General features: G+C 36.8%; 3 protein-coding genes across 3 annotated transcripts; 2 read left to right on the top strand and 1 right to left on the bottom strand.

Annotated features, from left to right (window-relative positions):
• The first annotated feature begins 3588 nt into the window (after positions 1 to 3588).
• LOC133860334 (protein ALP1-like) lies at positions 3589 to 5126 on the top strand. Its single transcript, XM_062295961.1, has 3 exons — positions 3589 to 4176; positions 4293 to 4521; positions 4618 to 5126. Exons 1-3 carry the CDS (start codon positions 3589 to 3591, stop codon positions 5124 to 5126), a joined length of 1326 nt encoding a protein of 441 aa, XP_062151945.1.
• A 2647-nt stretch (positions 5127 to 7773) lies between these two features.
• Positions 7774 to 9365, top strand: LOC133861481 (UDP-glycosyltransferase 71K1-like). The gene has a single exon (XM_062297274.1). The coding sequence runs from the start codon at positions 7838 to 7840 to the stop codon at positions 9278 to 9280; it is 1443 nt and encodes a 480-aa protein (XP_062153258.1). The 5' UTR covers positions 7774 to 7837; the 3' UTR covers positions 9281 to 9365.
• Positions 9366 to 15374: 6009 nt separating this feature from the next.
• LOC133860333 (uncharacterized) lies at positions 15375 to 15920 on the bottom strand. The gene has a single exon (XM_062295960.1). It carries the CDS (start codon positions 15918 to 15920, stop codon positions 15375 to 15377), a length of 546 nt encoding a protein of 181 aa, XP_062151944.1.
• Between the last annotated feature and the right edge of the window lie 260 nt (positions 15921 to 16180).

The following is a 16180-nucleotide window of genomic DNA, read 5'->3' as shown; positions in this document are numbered from 1 at the left end:
CATAATATGATCCATTGATCAATATACAAAACTAATTGTTTTTACTGAGCACAACTATAGATGCTGTTTATATGGCTTTTTGTTTGTTTGTTTGTTTTTTTTTTTTTTGGCAATACACAAATATAAATATATATATATATATATATATATATATATATATATATATATATATATATATATATATATATATATATATATATATATATATATATATATATATATTTATGGCCAATAATACCCCTCTAAAACTAATCAAAACATTATCAAAAACAAATTTTTAAACAAGATACTCATATTTGTAACAAATATGTTGAAAAAAATAAATTTATGTTTAAAACACTCTTAACTTCATAACAAAATTGGCACAAATTAAAAAAACAAACCACAAAGTAATCCAAAATTTATGAAAGCAAATTAATTTAAAAGACACTCATATCTTTAAAAAAAAATTTTAAAAAAAAAATTGAAAATGGGCACAATAATACCCCATAATCAAAACATTATCAAAAACAAATTTATAAACAAAACACTCATATTTGTAACAAATATGTTGAAAAAAAAAATTATCTTTAAAACACTCTTAACTTCATAACAAAATTGGCACAAATTAAAAAAACAACCACAAAGTAATCAAAAATTTATGAAAAGCAAATTAATTTAAAACACACTCATATCTTTAAAAAATTGAAAAAAAAAATGAAAATGGGCACAATAATACCCCCTAATCAAAACATTATCAAAAACAAATTTATAAACAAGACACTCATATTTGTAACAAATATGTTGAAAAAAAATAAATTTATCTTTAAAACACTCTTAACTTCAGAACAAAATTGGCACAAATTAAAAAAAAAAAACCACAAAGTAATCAAAAATTTATGAAAAGCAAATTAATTTAAAACACACTCATATCTTTAAAAAATTGAAAAAAAAAATTGAACAAAAAATGAAAATGGGCACAATAATACCCCCTAATCAAAACATTATCAAAAACAAATTTATAAACAAGACACTCATATTTGTAACAAATATGTTGAAAAAAAATAAATTTATCTTTAAAACACTCTTTACTTCATAACAAAATTGGCACAAATTAAAAAAAACAAACCACAAAGTAATCAAAAATTTATGAAAGCAAATTAATTTAAAAGACACTCATATCTTTAAAAAAATTTTTTTAAAAAAATTGAAAATGGGCACAATAATACCCCATAATCAAAATATTATCAAAAACAAATTTATAAACAAAACACTCATATTTGTAACAAATATGTTGAAAAAAAAATTATCTTTAAAACACTCTTAACTTCATAACAAAATTGGCACAAATTAAAAAAACAAACCACAAAGTAATCAAAAATTTATGAAAAGCAAATTAATTTAAAACACACTCATATCTTTAAAAAATTGAAAAAAAAAATGAAAATGGGCACAATAATACCCCCTAATCAAAATATTATCAAAAACAAATTTATAAACAAGACACTCATATTTGTAACAAATATGTTGAAAAAAAAATATATCTTTAAAACACTCTTAACTTCATAACAAAATTGGCACAAATTAAAAAAACAAACCACAAAGTAATCAAAAATTTATGAAAAGCAAATTAATTTAAAACACACTCATATCTTTAAAAATAAATTGTGTTCGAACCACTCTTAACTTTAAAACAAAACCGGCACAAATTAAAAAAACTAACCACAAATTATAACTTTGTGGTAGATTTATCATGCTCATAGCACAAATTGAATGTTGACTTAAATTCATGCTACATTTTGTACAACCATATTCGACGAGAAGCAAGAAGCAGTGTTTTCTTCACGCGTTAAAAGCATCTCATATTCGAAAGGTACCTCACAACCTGTTTCTTAATGTATGCTGTACAAATAATGCATTTTATAACTTTTTTACTATAGGCATATATTGGAATCTTAGACTGTAATTAATTTAAATTCTATAGTCAATGTCCCTCGTAAATACCAATTGTGTCTATAAAAAAAATATACTTTCATACAATGCATCGCTGTCATTAGAGGGGATATGGAGAATGAGGTGGTAGTGTGAGGGGCTATGTACAAATATGTCAACTTCATGTGCTTTTGGTTGGGTATTTTTCCTTACGTCATAACTATAGCAAATTAATGGCCCTACTTTTTCACTCCATACTAGAGAAAACGAGGTGCCATGCCAAAAGGAAAGGGAATTGAGTGGACTCCTGAGGAAGCTGACATGTTGCTCGAACTTCTTCTAGAATGTGTGCATAACGGTACCATTGTCAGAGGGACCGTGACCAAAAATACATGGCTGGAACTGACCGATAAAATGAATGCGAGGGCCACTAGGGTTTTTACTCCTACCCAACTATCGACGAAGTACAACAAGTTTCGTATAGACCACACAGACTTCTCAGGCCTGTTAAATCATGAAACCGGTTTCGGCTAGGACCCTATATTAAACACCGTCAGTGGGACCCCGACGCAATGGGAGCGTGCCAAGATGGTATGCTCTATCCCAAATTACCTCAGTGTGATCAATCTTTTATAGAAATCATGGAAAACATCTAAATGTAAATTGAGTGCCTTTTTCGGGTTTTGGTAGGTCGATGATAGAATCACACGCTTCAAGTCAAAGGGGTGCCGTAACTATGAGCAGCTGGGGATCCTTTTCGATCTGTCCACTGCAACGGGCATTCTCCGCCGATCCTCCGCACATTCCCCGCCTAACGCCGATGAGGAAGAACGTCTCATGCACCGTATGCAGACGGAGGGTATGCACGTGCATAGTGGTGGGGCTGGTCGTACGAGTCGAGCAAAAGGTTATCCGTCACAGGCATTTGTTGACCTCGACAGTCCTTATGATGATGAGGCCAGTGGACCTTCATCTGGTGGAGGTAGGCGCAGGGGGAAAGAGCTGATGGTGGAGGATACACCATCTGACCTAGCGCGGGATATTGGACTGGGCGTCAATATGGGATCTACACGAAAAGGATCCTCAGGCAAAAATGCCTCCAAGCAAACGAAAAGCGCGATGGTGGCTTCGAAGCAAGCTTTGTACGACGAGTTAAGGGAGATGGCGAAGGCAAGGAAAGACATCTTGCTTCGGCGGAGTCAGTTGGATATGAGTTCCACACAACAGCACAGCACTGCCAAATCCGCACTCCCGATGGATCGGGCTCTCGACTTCTTGGACGAGTTGCAGCATGAGGTTAGTGACGAGGTTTATGTAGATGCAACAGTTGCCCTGATGGATGAACAACTTCAAGCCGCGTGGATCCGCATGACAAGAGCACGTAGATTGATCTGGCTAAAAAAGCAGAAGCCCCTTGATGATTGACAGGCAGGATAAGATTGCAAATAGCTACTTGTATTTGTACTTAACTTTGAGGGTAATTTATGTTTGTTTTGTATTTTAGGTATTAAGTATGAGACAATTATATTCGGATGCAATGTGTTCTTCTATTTTCACTTAACTTTGAGGACCAATTATGTTAGTTTAATGTAACTTCGGTATTAGTTATTGCATTGTGGTATGATTGATGATATGTGTTTTACTGTGTGCATATGTGACAATAATTGAATTGAATCTATGTTTGCTGGTATGCTGTACAAATTATTTGAAGCTGTATTAAACTCAAATGTGTCCGTTGGTAGGATGGATGGATCTAACATCCCTTTCGACGCCATGGATGAGGACAGTGAACAGGAATTTGATGACGAAATAAATTTGATATTGGCTGTGCTAGACATATCAGATGACGATGACGATGACGATGAAAACTGCAAAATGCCGGCACGCAATTTGCTATTACGAAGGGCCATGTATATAATGTGCATGCTGAATGGTAACCCAACGCCGTTTAAGGAAATGTTCCGTATGGAGCAACCCCAGTTTATAACGTTGTGTACTGAGTTGAGGGAGCGCCAACTCATGAGGAGTACAAGGAACGTTGAGGTTGAGGAAAGTGTGGCTATATTTCTTGTGGTTATCGGCCACAGCCAAGGGCAGCGGGTCACGTCAGATCGCTTTCAACATTCCACTGAGACAATAAACCGCCATATCAAGACGGTGCTTGGTGCAGTGGGTCATCTAGCGAGGATTTACATTAGAGTTCGTCACAGGACTGGGGTGCACTCACATGTAAGCGGTGATCCCAAATATTATCCTTGGTTCAAGGTGAGTTCATGTCCTTCTGTAACACAACAATATTATATTCATGCCACATTTCAAATACTATACACAATGCCCCGGTTTTATGATTTATTATTTTTGTTATTTCTATATTTTGATAGGATTGTATTGGTGCGATCGATGGCACACACATAAAGGTGGAAGTCCCAGTCGAGCACCGACGCCTCTTTCGTGGCCGAAAAAATGAGTGCACACACAACGTGATGGCAATATGCGATTTCGATATGTTATTCACGTTCGTGTACGTTGGCTGGGAGGGAACAGCTAACGATGGTTGCGTATTTAAGGATGCTGTTATAGGTGGCAACGGTTTTGAGTGGCCCACAGATGGTGTGTACCTTGTAGTCAAAATGCCTTTAAGTATACATCAAACATTTTTCTTCTGTCCGTTTCTATATTGACATTTTTATTGCATTATTTATGAAGGGCACTATTACGTGGCTGATTCAGCATATCCATGCACGCGGGGTTTTTTGCCTCCATATAAAGGGGAGAGGTACCATCTCAACACTTATCGCAATAGGCCGTTGCCACGTGGGTACAGGGAACTATTTAACTTTAGGCACTCATCGTTGCGAATGATCATCGAGAACTGCTTCGCCACATTGAAGAGGAGATGGCGTATATTAAATGGCATCCCTGGGTACTTATTGGTGCGTCAACCTAGCATTATATTGGCATGTTGCACGCTACACAACTTCGTCGGGGTACACAATCCGAATGATGAAATCTTCAGCGGCAATGATGCAGCAGAACCGGAAATGGACGTCGATCAGGCAGACATGAGTGAGCAGCTAGATGAATATGGCAACAATGATGAGGCAGGCCCATCAAATTCAAGACATTATGACTTCTCCCAAGCAGCATCCGTTGAAATGGCCCAATTTAGAGAAGGCATTGCACAAGCAATGTGGAATACCCGTCATGGACACTAGAATGCGGAAAATTTAAAAAATTGCAATTATATTGTACAAGTAGTGTATTTTGTTTTGGAACTGCATTACGTATGGTTGTGGTTTTACGCATGTATTTGGTTAATTTCGAAAAAAAATATACTCTTATGTCAGATTTTGTACCCGTATTAATTTTGTTTTACAAGTTTTTTTTTTTGTTTTTTTTTAACGCATTACCAATTAGACATGGACGTTGAGGTAAATTGTACATGTGGTGCTGGACCCATGAGACTCCTTGTTTCAAGAACAGAAAGGAACTACATGAGGCGTTTTTACAAGTGTCCCCTAGGCATGGTATGAACTCGTAAGAAAACGCTAGCCTCAAATTGAACCAGCATTTATATGTTAATGATTTTATGTTTAAGGGTATGTAGCAGTGGTAGTCTCATCCCATTTTAATGTATTATTGTAGAATCATCTCGGGGATTTCTACTGGGAAGATGAATTGATGCAAAATTTTGCTGAACCGGTACACGAGGACCCTGCTGTGCACATACAAGCGCAGGGCAACACATCGGGCATGCCGTGGATTGTCGTGGGCATTGTGCGATGCTGTGGTATTACATGGATTTGCGTCCTGTGTTTGTTAGGGTTACTGTTTTTGTTGGTTCTCATCTTTGCCTGAAGTGGTTTGGTTTGTAATGCAGGTGGTTATCATATCATATATTTTGCTTCCACTAGTATCAGTTTATTGTGTAGTATATGTCGGATACTACTAGGGATCGCTACTTGAACCGTTTTTATTTTTAGTACCGCTCATAAACGGTAATGGAGCTATGGATTTGACTGGATGCCAGCCTTTCTACGTAATTTACCTATCTGTTTCTTTTCCCTTCCCATAGATTTTATGTTTGCTTTTAGTTTCTTTATTTTATGTTAGATATATCTTGCTCAAATTAATTTGTGGTTAACGAATATGTCGATAATTACGGTTTATAATTTTTGTTTGCTTTTAATTCATTTTTCACGAGAATGAGAAGGAAATAATTTATATTAAACTCGGGAAAATATTCGTTACTAAATAAAATTAACTAAAATTAATCATAAAATTAAAACAAAAATACGTGTTTAGCTTTAAATTTAATAAAGCAAAATAAATTAAATCATTAGTCCAGCCGAAAACACTATTTTATCTTTCTTTTTCTTTGTTTTTTATTTTTATTTTTTTTCTGTTTTTACAACAGAATAAGAATAAGAATAAATATAAATAAAATTAAAATTTTCATTTTTTTGGTTTGTGGTTTGTAATTATGTAATTTTTTTTTTGTTATTTTTTTTTATTATTAGTTTAACTATTTTTTATCATACCAATCATTATGCACAACTTTTTATACAATCCAATCATTTCCTACTATAATAAAATATTTTTTTCAATCTCAAAAATTTAACACTTATTTTCATAACAATAATCATTATACACAACTTTTCATACAATCCAATCATTTCCAATCACTTTCTATCATTAAAAAACACTTTTTTTCAATCTCAAAAATTCAACATCCAAACACATATTCAAAAAGAATCTGAATTTTATTCAACGTCCAAACAAATTTTCATTACCTCGAAATTCACAAACAGATTCAGAATATTATTCATATTCAAAATATTCAATTCCCAAACGCACCATAAACCACTTGGAGGCATTCAAATGCTCAAACCAAGACCTAAACTCTCTTTTAGGGTCAATTACAAAACGTCAGTGACCCATTCAAAGACGCCTACCACGTAAGACAAAATATAAAGACCAATTTTTTTTTTTTCATGGGAAAAATATATTTTGCCCTCAAAAGTGTGACAATTTTTTTTTCTCCAATTTTTAATAGGGTAATGTTCCCATCAAAGTTTTTAAAATTTTTAACGTAATCTATCCTTTAGTTATTTTTGTCTTTTTCTACGAAAATTGACTTGTGTACTGTTTGGACATTAAGGGTGGAGCTACCTTGTGTCTTGGGGGCCTGGTCCCCAAGGGCCAAGGTAATTTCAAAAAAAAAAAAATTCTTTTATAAAAAAGTTAAATTTTATCTTAATTATTTATTTATTTATTTATTTTTTAATTTTAGACCCTTATTTATTTATTTATTTTATTTAACCCCTCCAAATCTCAAATCTTAACTCTACCCATACGTCCATTCTTATAAGATTACGTTAGGGCTTGCCATCTTCATTGCGGTCAGATAAGGGTGGCTCGTTAGGGCTTTTAAACCACAGATATAAAAGTTAAGAGGATAAAATATCTTCTCTCCTTTTTTTTTTTTTTTTTTTTTTTTCATATTCTAGGAAACTTTTCCTTTCCATTGCCCTGACCTCCACGTGGCTCGAAAAATAAATGCACTGCTTGCGTCATCAGTGACCTATATATCCAAAATTTTCAATTTTCAACTTTCATATATCATAATTTTTTTTCAACTTCATATATTATAAATTTATTGTTATTTAGTGGGAAAATTTTTGCTGTAAGCTTCTTTATAATTGTATTGCGTAGAAAGAAAATAATTAAAGAAAAAATATGACTTATTTAATAACTAATTTGTGAAACTAAAAAATTTTAATTATTTCACTACCATTTACAGGTTATTGAGAAATATTGTTATTGGATTTTGCGCTCTTGAATTCTTAATTGTTATTCCGGCTCTATATAGATGAAAAATATATAGAAGAGGAGATCCCAAAGGGGCAGTAATCAAGAGTGGAAGATGAGGAGATCAGAGCTTGTGTTCATCCCTACCCCTGGAGTCGGCCACCTCGTATCTATAATCGAGTTTGCAAAGACTTTACTTGATCGGGACGATCGTCTCTCAATCACTGTTCTCGTCATAAAGCCGCCATTTGCGCACAACTTAGATTCCCTCTTTCAATCAATTGCTGCCTCCCACACCCGCATCAAATGTATTCATCTTCCTCAAGTAGACCCCCCTCCAGAAGAGCTTCTCCTTGGCTCTGTTGAAAAACTTGTCACCGACATCATTGACAGCCACAAAGCTCATGTCAAAGAAGCTATCCTCAGCAGCGTCGTATCCAATTCGATTCCGCTTGCCGGGTTGGTGGTGGATATGTTTTGCACCGGCATGATTGACGTGGCTCATGAACTCGGTGTCCCATCGTATGTCTTCTTCACTTGTAATGCAGCCTTTCTTGGCTTCATGCTCTACCTTCCGACCCGGCATGACCAGCTCGGTGTCGAGTTCACTGAGTCGGATCCCGAGTCGGTCGTACCTAGTTATGTCAACCCGGTTCCTTCTAGTGTTTTGCCTGGATTTGCGTTCCACAAAGAAGGTGGGTACATCTCCATGGTAAACCATGGTAGAAAGTGCAAAGAGGCCAAGGGTATTATCGTCAATACGTTCCCTGAGCTGGAATCCCATGCGTTCAGCTCGTTTTTGGATGATGGAATCCCTCCCGTTTACGCAGCAGGGCCGTTGATTAACCTCAAGGGTCAGACAAATTCAGAGGCAAATCAGGCGGAACATGATAAGATCAGGAAGTGGCTCGACGTTCAGCCTCCATCATCCGTGGTGTTCTTATGCTTTGGGAGCATGGGGAGCTTCGGTGCGCTGCAGTTGAAAGAGACCGCACTTGCGCTTGAGCGGAGCGGGCACCGGTTCCTCTGGTCCGTACGATTGGCATCACCCCTAGGTGCTAATGAGATTGCCACACCGTCCGATAGCCAGAATCTCGAGGAGGTCTTGCCGACAGGATTCTTGGAAAGGACGAGAGAAATCGGAATGATATGCGGGTGGGCCCCGCAAGTGGAGGTGCTGGCCCACAAAGCGATCGGAGGGTTCGTATCGCATTGTGGGTGGAACTCGATCGTGGAGAGCTTGTGGCACGGTGTACCTATTGCTGTGTGGCCGATGTACGCGGAGCAGCAAATCAATGCCTTCCAGATGGTGAGAGATCTGGGTTTAGCAGTGGAACTGAAATTGGATTATAGGCGTGGCGGTGAGCTTGTGGTGGCTGAGGATATTGAAAAGGCGGTCAAGTGTTTGATAGACGGTGAGAGTGAGGTGAGGAAGAAGGTCAAAGAGATGAGTGGAAAGAGTAGGAACGCTGTTGTGAACGGTGGATCTTCATATGCTTCCCTTGGACAGTTGATTGAAATTATGCTGGGAAACAATGTTGTACCAACAGAGTTGTGAAAATTGGTGCACCTTAATAGCAGAAATGGATGCGAATGCGGTTATTTGTAATATTTACACTTATAAATATATGCATCTTCATACATATCATGTTCTTACTAAATACAGTTATTATCTACTATCTGCATATTAGATAACGAGTATTTTTGGACATTTTTTAAATCTCTATTAAGGCTTATTTTAAACGATTTTAAAAGTAATTGAAGTTAAATTTTAGCATTTTAGACTTATTTTAATTTATTTAAGCCAAAATATTTTGAAAATATATTAAGTTCACACTATTTTTATTTTTCTTTATCCTGTGTCACGCAAGAAAGCATCAAAGCTGATCAAACTATGTACAACAATTGCTGTAAAATAATTTTATTTTCTGAATTAGATGGCGCTAGATTCGGGACAGGAAGGGCAAAGGTATAGTGGCGGACCTAGGCGTCTTCGGGAAAATTATTGTGTATGGTGGGGACTTATAATTTTGAATGGTACTTAGTGCTCTAGTTATGTATTTTAAAGATTTTTTTTTTTTTAAATAAAAAAAAAAAAAAAAAAAAAAATTGTACATGTGAATACTCTTGGCAACTCTTATTTGATAATGAGGTGTTAAAAGTAATACTCTAGATTATTTATAATTAAATAATTTGGGAGCAATACAGCACAAAACAAGAGGAACGGGCTCAAAGACCTAGCTCCGGCAAGGCACCAAAAGCATATGCTTCTGCTAGGCACTTGAAGACCAAGGCCCTCTCCAAACAAATTAAAGTGCTGAAAAAACCTAGAGCCTCATTCCCACAAACAGTTATAGCATGGCTACAAGTCTACCGAGTGGCAAATAATCAGACAACACCCACTAGGAACCTCGCACAAAAAGAGTCACAAATCCACCAAATAAGGCATGGCATTAATTTTATTGAGCCTCTCTCTAAAACACTACATGACTTGATCATTGGAAACTCTTCCGCTGGCTCGGAAGGCTGGCAACATTAATTCTATTAGTCTCCTCTTATTTTGCGGGTGCTAGAATATATATTTCTTATTACGATAGTTTATTTTCTTATAAGAATATTTCTCATTTAGGTTTGATTGTAAATTTGTTTATTAATTTATAAAGACTATGAGTGATGAACGAGTAAACCTAAAGTAGACCTAAATTAATTATGGAATTGAATAAATTGAGAGCATATTTAGAAACAAATCAAAATATAGCAGATATACAAGAAGACCTTGATCAGGCAGCAGTAAAAATACAGTTTGTGGCACAACCAACTCCTTTTCTACCATAAGCTCATTTTCTGCCATATACAAGAAGATCTTGGTCAAGCAGCAGTAAAAATATATTTTGTGGCTCAACCCCTCATTTTTTTTTTTTTTTTTGCCAGCAGACGTGCTGTAGTTTTAAGCACATAAGCCGGATATTATTTTGAGCAATGCTATTAGCGCTATTTTAAAGTGGAGTTTTTTTCATTTTTTTTTTTAATTATATATAGTTTCATTAGAAGCTTACGAGTGGAAACGTGTAGATTCATTCATAAACGATAATCCAAATAAAGCTACCCTTCGATGTTGTTCACGACCATAAAGGAAAATGAATTGACATATAGGCATTGTTTGGTAATTGACATGTGCCTTTACAGAGTAGTGGGTTGTTAGTAGATTGTTAATTTTAAAATTATAAAAAGTGATACATATGATATAAAGTAAAAAGTGTTTTTATAAAAAAGTGAAGAAAAAAAAATTGTATTGTAGTGAATTTTTTATTTGACTAGTAAAATAAAAAAATTATTGACGTGATATACAAAGTGAAAAAAGTGAGAATGCTTTAATGTTGATTGTAATTGAAAAATATGAAAATGTGAGAAAAAAAAAAATGTATAAACAGTGCAAGATCGAGCACTAATCTAACTTGTACATAGCGTTACCAAACAACGCCATAATATATGTGAAAATTAAAAAGGGAGAGGGAGAGAACAGAAGGAAAAGGGCAAGTTACATTGAGATACATCATTTTTGGCAGTTGCTAAAAATTACGTTAAGAATCCAATGAAAAGGAAATTAAGTAAAATTATGCTATAATTACCAAAACTATATATGGGGCAATAAATTAAACAACGCCCGAAGATAAGTTGTCCCTTTCAAAATGAGTTTCCTTCCATGAAAGCACTCTCTGTCAATGGTTGGCATTATCAACACCTTTCTTTTTCTTAATTTTAAGGTGCATGTCTCAATCGATAAAAAAAAAATAATAATAATAAAAAAAAATCTTTTTTTTTTTTTTTTTTTTTTTGGGTGCAAAAGCAATAAATTAAGACTGAGCGGCGTGTTAAGGTGATGGCTACTTGAGAAGGGGATGTTGTACATTGGCTGAAAAAATTGAATTACAAGACACTTGATTAGCTCTTTATATATATTTTTAAACTTACTTAGTAATTGTTGACTTTTAAACAATGTAATGGTATCAAAATGAACTCAAAAGGTCTCTTAGGTATGTCAAAAAAATAATTTATTCTTTATAATTAAATTTCGTTCATTGAATTAACATATTCCGATAGTATGACACGTCATAGCCAATAAAATTATGATACGTGTTCTACTAAAATCAGTGTCACAAAACTTGAAAACCTAGAGTTGTGGAAACACTAAAGGATCACGTGTAAGGATAATGAAGCAAATATGGCAAAATAAAAAAATCCAACATGGGGGACCTTCATCCATGGCAACCATTGAAACGTTAAAGATAAAATATCCATCAATTATCATCTTAAATTTATGGTACCATCTTTAACACCACCACTAATTACAACACATAGATAAAGCACCTTATAACTCAAACATTACTACTATGAGAAATTCTATTTAATATATTCATGTACAACTATCATAAAGTTCAAAAGCTTATTTTTATTCTCAAGTCATTCCGTTATGTTGTAGTTGTATAGGAATTTACTAGATAGAATTATTCTTTTTTCTTCTTCTTTTTTTTTTTTTTAACAAGAAAGTAACTCATATCATTACTCAGTTGAAAAAAAAAAGATCCTACAAGAGGATCTAGGGACCAATTTGTTCCCTAGTTACAATACTACTAAAACAAGAAGGCTAGGTAAATCCTCCATCCAAATGTTATTAACCCTCTGTTTCGATGCCTCCGCTGCAAGAGCATGTGCTACATAATTTCCTTCTCGAGGAGTAAAAGAAAAGCTCATTGACCTGAAGCACCTCTTTTCATTATGTATTGACTCAACGAAGTGACCAAACTTAGATAGGAAAGGGGGACTTGAGTTGATGGCCTTAAGAACTTGTGCAGCATCTCCCTCCATAATCACATCAAAAAAACCGGCCTCCTTGCAAAAATGCATAGCACTTAGTGCCGCCATCGCTGGATCCATGGCCAGTTCTTTTGTCTCACTTCTAGCTCCCAAGCAAGCACCATTATTATCCCTAGCAATCATCCCCAACCCTATCCACCCCTTATTTTTGTTAACAGAGGCATCCCAATTAATCTTTATCAAACCGTAAGGAGGTGGTTGCCATTTAATATGTCTATTACATGGTGTTGTCTCCCCAGCCTACAAACAACAAGGCTCCTTTTGCTGGCATCTCTTGAACTCTACTAGAGATTTTTCCACTTCAGCGAATACCACATTGGGGTGAGAAAACGTGCCCTAAAAAATCAATGAAGTCCTTCTCAGCCATATGCGCCTGGACACCACTGCTAATAAATCTAACTCCTCCCTGCGTACTCTTTCCAAACAATAAGCAAACAGGAGTTGAAATCATTCCCTACCCAGTGACATTTTTGGAAGCAAAAAGAGTTGCCCCCCCATACATCCTGTGCTGTCAGGCACTCCCATAGAGCATGACAAAGGGTCTCTTCAGGCACACCACAACAAGGACATGAGGAATCGTCCACTACATTCTTCTGGACTAAATTCATTTTAGTTGGTAGTAGATTGTGACGAGCTCCCACATAAATAACTTTACTGAATTAAGTACTTGTAATGCCCAAATGGCTTTCCACACATCCACCTCTTCCTCCACATGAGAACACTACCCCCCTTCCAAAGCTTAGATCTCCTTACCGAGATGATATGCACTTTTGACTGTGAAGCTCCCATTCGTAGTACCCCTCCATACCATCCTATTTGGAGGCAAACTCAAGCTTAAAGGAATACCAACAATGACTCTGGCTTCATCTTCCGAAAACACATCCTGAATAAGCTCTATATTCCAACCCTTAGTTCCATGGTCAATTGAGTCAGCAACCAGAGTAGTCTCGGCTAGGATCTTTGGAGGAGATTGAACTGCAAAGGTGGTGGGGCTCGGCAGCCACTTGTCCCCCCACATTTTGATTGATCGACCATCTCCAACCCTCCATATGACACCCTGCAAAAGTAAATCTCGGGCATAAAATACACTCTTCCACGCAAACGAAGGTCTGGACCCCAACTTAGCGTCCAAAAAAGACGAGTTTGGGTAGTATTTGGCCTTAAAAATGGTTGATATCAAGGAGGATGGATCCTGTAGTAACCTCCAACCTTGCTTAGCAAGCAAAGCTTTGTGGAAAATAACAAGATCTCTAAATCCTAACCCTCCCTCCGATTTGGATCTTCCCATTCTCTCCCAACTCATCCAGTGGATTTTGGATCCTTTTGACATGTGCTGCCACTAGAAATTTTGCATCAGTTTATTGAGTTCCTTACACAAAGAAACCGGCATTTAGAAGACTCCCATGCTATAAGTGGGAAGGGCTTGTACAACCGCCTTCAGCAACACCTCCTGTCCAGCTTGGGACAAAAATTTTACTTTCCAGTTGCCAAGTCTTTGAGATACCCGCTCAATAATACTTGCTTCCTCGATTTTCCAACAAATGAGGGCAACCCCAAATAAGTATCCAACCGGTGAGTCTCCTGTAGCCCTGATTGTTGTAGGATCTCTTGTCTTCAACCCAAATTAGTATTCTTGCTAAAGAAGATTAAAGTCTTATGCAAGTTAAGCTTCTGCCCTGAACCAGCTTCATATATCCCAAGAATTCTCAATAACCGCCTCCATTCTACAGAGTTAGCTTTACAAAAGTGTAAGCTATCATCTGCAAAAAAGAGATGACTTAGGCAGGGGGCCCTAGGGGAAGTAGGAACCCCCATAATGACACCTCTCATTTCTGCCTTAAGAAATAGGTTGCTAAGTGCCTTTGTGCATAGAAGAAATAGATAAGGAGAGATTGGATCTCCCTGTCTAATTCCCCTAGACGACTTGATGTTACCCACTAGATTACCATTCACAACCACCTTGTAGGTCATTGTTCTAATGCAAGTCATTACCAGGTTGATCCATCTATTCACAAAACCCAATTTCACCATAACTGCCTCCAGAAAATCCCACTCTACTCTATCATAAGCCTTGCTCATATCGAGCTTTATACTCATAAAACCAACTTTGCTCCACATCCTCATCTGTATAGAGTGTAAGGTCTCATATGCAGCTGGATGTTATCTGTTATTAGGCGACCCTGCAGGAATGCGCTTTGATAACAAGATATAACTTCGAGCAAAACTGTCTTCAGTCTGTTGGCAAGAACTTTAGAGAGCAACTTATAAATGACATTAAAAAGGGAAATTGGCCATAATTCTGTCACTAGACTAGGAGAAAGGACTTTCAGAATGAGGGTTGTATGTGTAGTATTAATGTGAGCATCCATGCTACCCGATTTAAGAAAATGTAAGATTGCAGAGCATACCTCAAGGTGCACTGTGCCCCAATTGTGTTGATAGAAGCAAGCTGAAAAGCCATCTGGCTCGAGGGACTTCAAAAGGGACATTTGATTTAGAGCTAAGGCAATCTCCTCCACTGTATACTCTGCTTGTAGCTTCTGGTTCATCGCAGGAGTTACCTTCTAATCCAAAGCATCCATGCAAGCTTCTACTTCCAGATTCTCCTCAGCTGTAAGCAGGTCCTTGAAGTATCCTACAAAAGCCTCTTCTATGTCTTCTTTTGTTGAGCATCTTCTCCCATCGTTGTCCTGTATGTTCTAGATCCTGCCGCGGTTATGCTTTTGTTTGGCACAGGCGTGGAAGAATTTAGAGTTTTTGTCACTAAATCATGCAATTCAGCAGTAAATTGGGGCTTCCAACTTGGGCAGATCAGGATGGTCTTGTAATTGCAGGGCCAGAAGTTCCTCCTCTTTATTCTGAATTTGCTCCTCAACCGGATGTACTTTTTTTCTCACCCACTGCTTCAACGTTCGTCTACATCTAGTAAGATTGTTATAGACCTTCCAGGGATCCGACACTGATTGTTTTGCTTTCCACACCTTCTTGACAACCTCCTGGAGGTCACAATGTTTAGTCCAACTAGCTTCATATCTAAATCTGCGACTTTTAGTCCACTGGATGTCCTTAGTATTGGGAAATGCCACTAGAAAGGGATGATGGTCCAAAATATTGGGAGTGAGAATCGTCACCTGCACAACATTAAACAGAGAGCTCCAACTTCCATTCGCCACAGCTCTGTCTAGTCTCTCTCTCATATGATGTCCCTCGCTTCTTCCATTGCACCAAGTAAATCGAGGCCTGGAGAAACCCAAGTCAGCAAGGTCACTTTCATCCAAAGCCTGTAAAAAAGCAGACATTTGTCGTTGGGGCCTAATTGTCATACTCGATTTTTTCATCCGCATTGATAATTTCATTACAGTCTCCTAAACAAAGCCAAGCGTCTGGGTAAAGCTTCGATAGATGCCTAAGAAAGGACCAGGCTTCCGGTTGTTTAGCCCATCAGGATGTCCATAGAAACTTGTGAATTTCCCCTCTATCTCCGAACATCCAAACTGAAGAACAACATTAATGTGTCGCCTGCTATAATTTTGAATATTGGCCTGCACCTCTGTCTCCCACAACAAAGCCAGCCCACCACTTT

Source organism: Alnus glutinosa, chromosome 2, assembly GCF_958979055.1.
Source record: "Alnus glutinosa chromosome 2, dhAlnGlut1.1, whole genome shotgun sequence".
NCBI lineage: Eukaryota > Viridiplantae > Streptophyta > Magnoliopsida > Fagales > Betulaceae > Alnus > Alnus glutinosa.
Note: the sequence above shows the minus strand (reverse complement) of the source record. Positions and strands in the feature narration are given on the sequence as shown.

Excerpts from the sequence above, each read along its gene's own strand:
- LOC133860334 (XM_062295961.1), top strand. The coding sequence starts at position 3,589 with ATGTTTGCTGGTATGCTGTACAAATTATTTGAAGCTGTATTAAACTCA. Across the intron at positions 4,177-4,292 it reads AATATTATCCTTGGTTCAAG|GATTGTATTGGTGCGATCGA; the intron begins GTGAGTTCATGT and ends ATATTTTGATAG. Across the intron at positions 4,522-4,617 it reads TTTTGAGTGGCCCACAGATG|GGCACTATTACGTGGCTGAT; the intron begins GTGTGTACCTTG and ends TTATTTATGAAG.
- LOC133861481 (XM_062297274.1), top strand. The coding sequence starts at position 7,838 with ATGAGGAGATCAGAGCTTGTGTTCATCCCTACCCCTGGAGTCGGCCAC.
- LOC133860333 (XM_062295960.1), bottom strand. The coding sequence starts at position 15,920 with ATGACAATTAGGCCCCAACGACAAATGTCTGCTTTTTTACAGGCTTTG.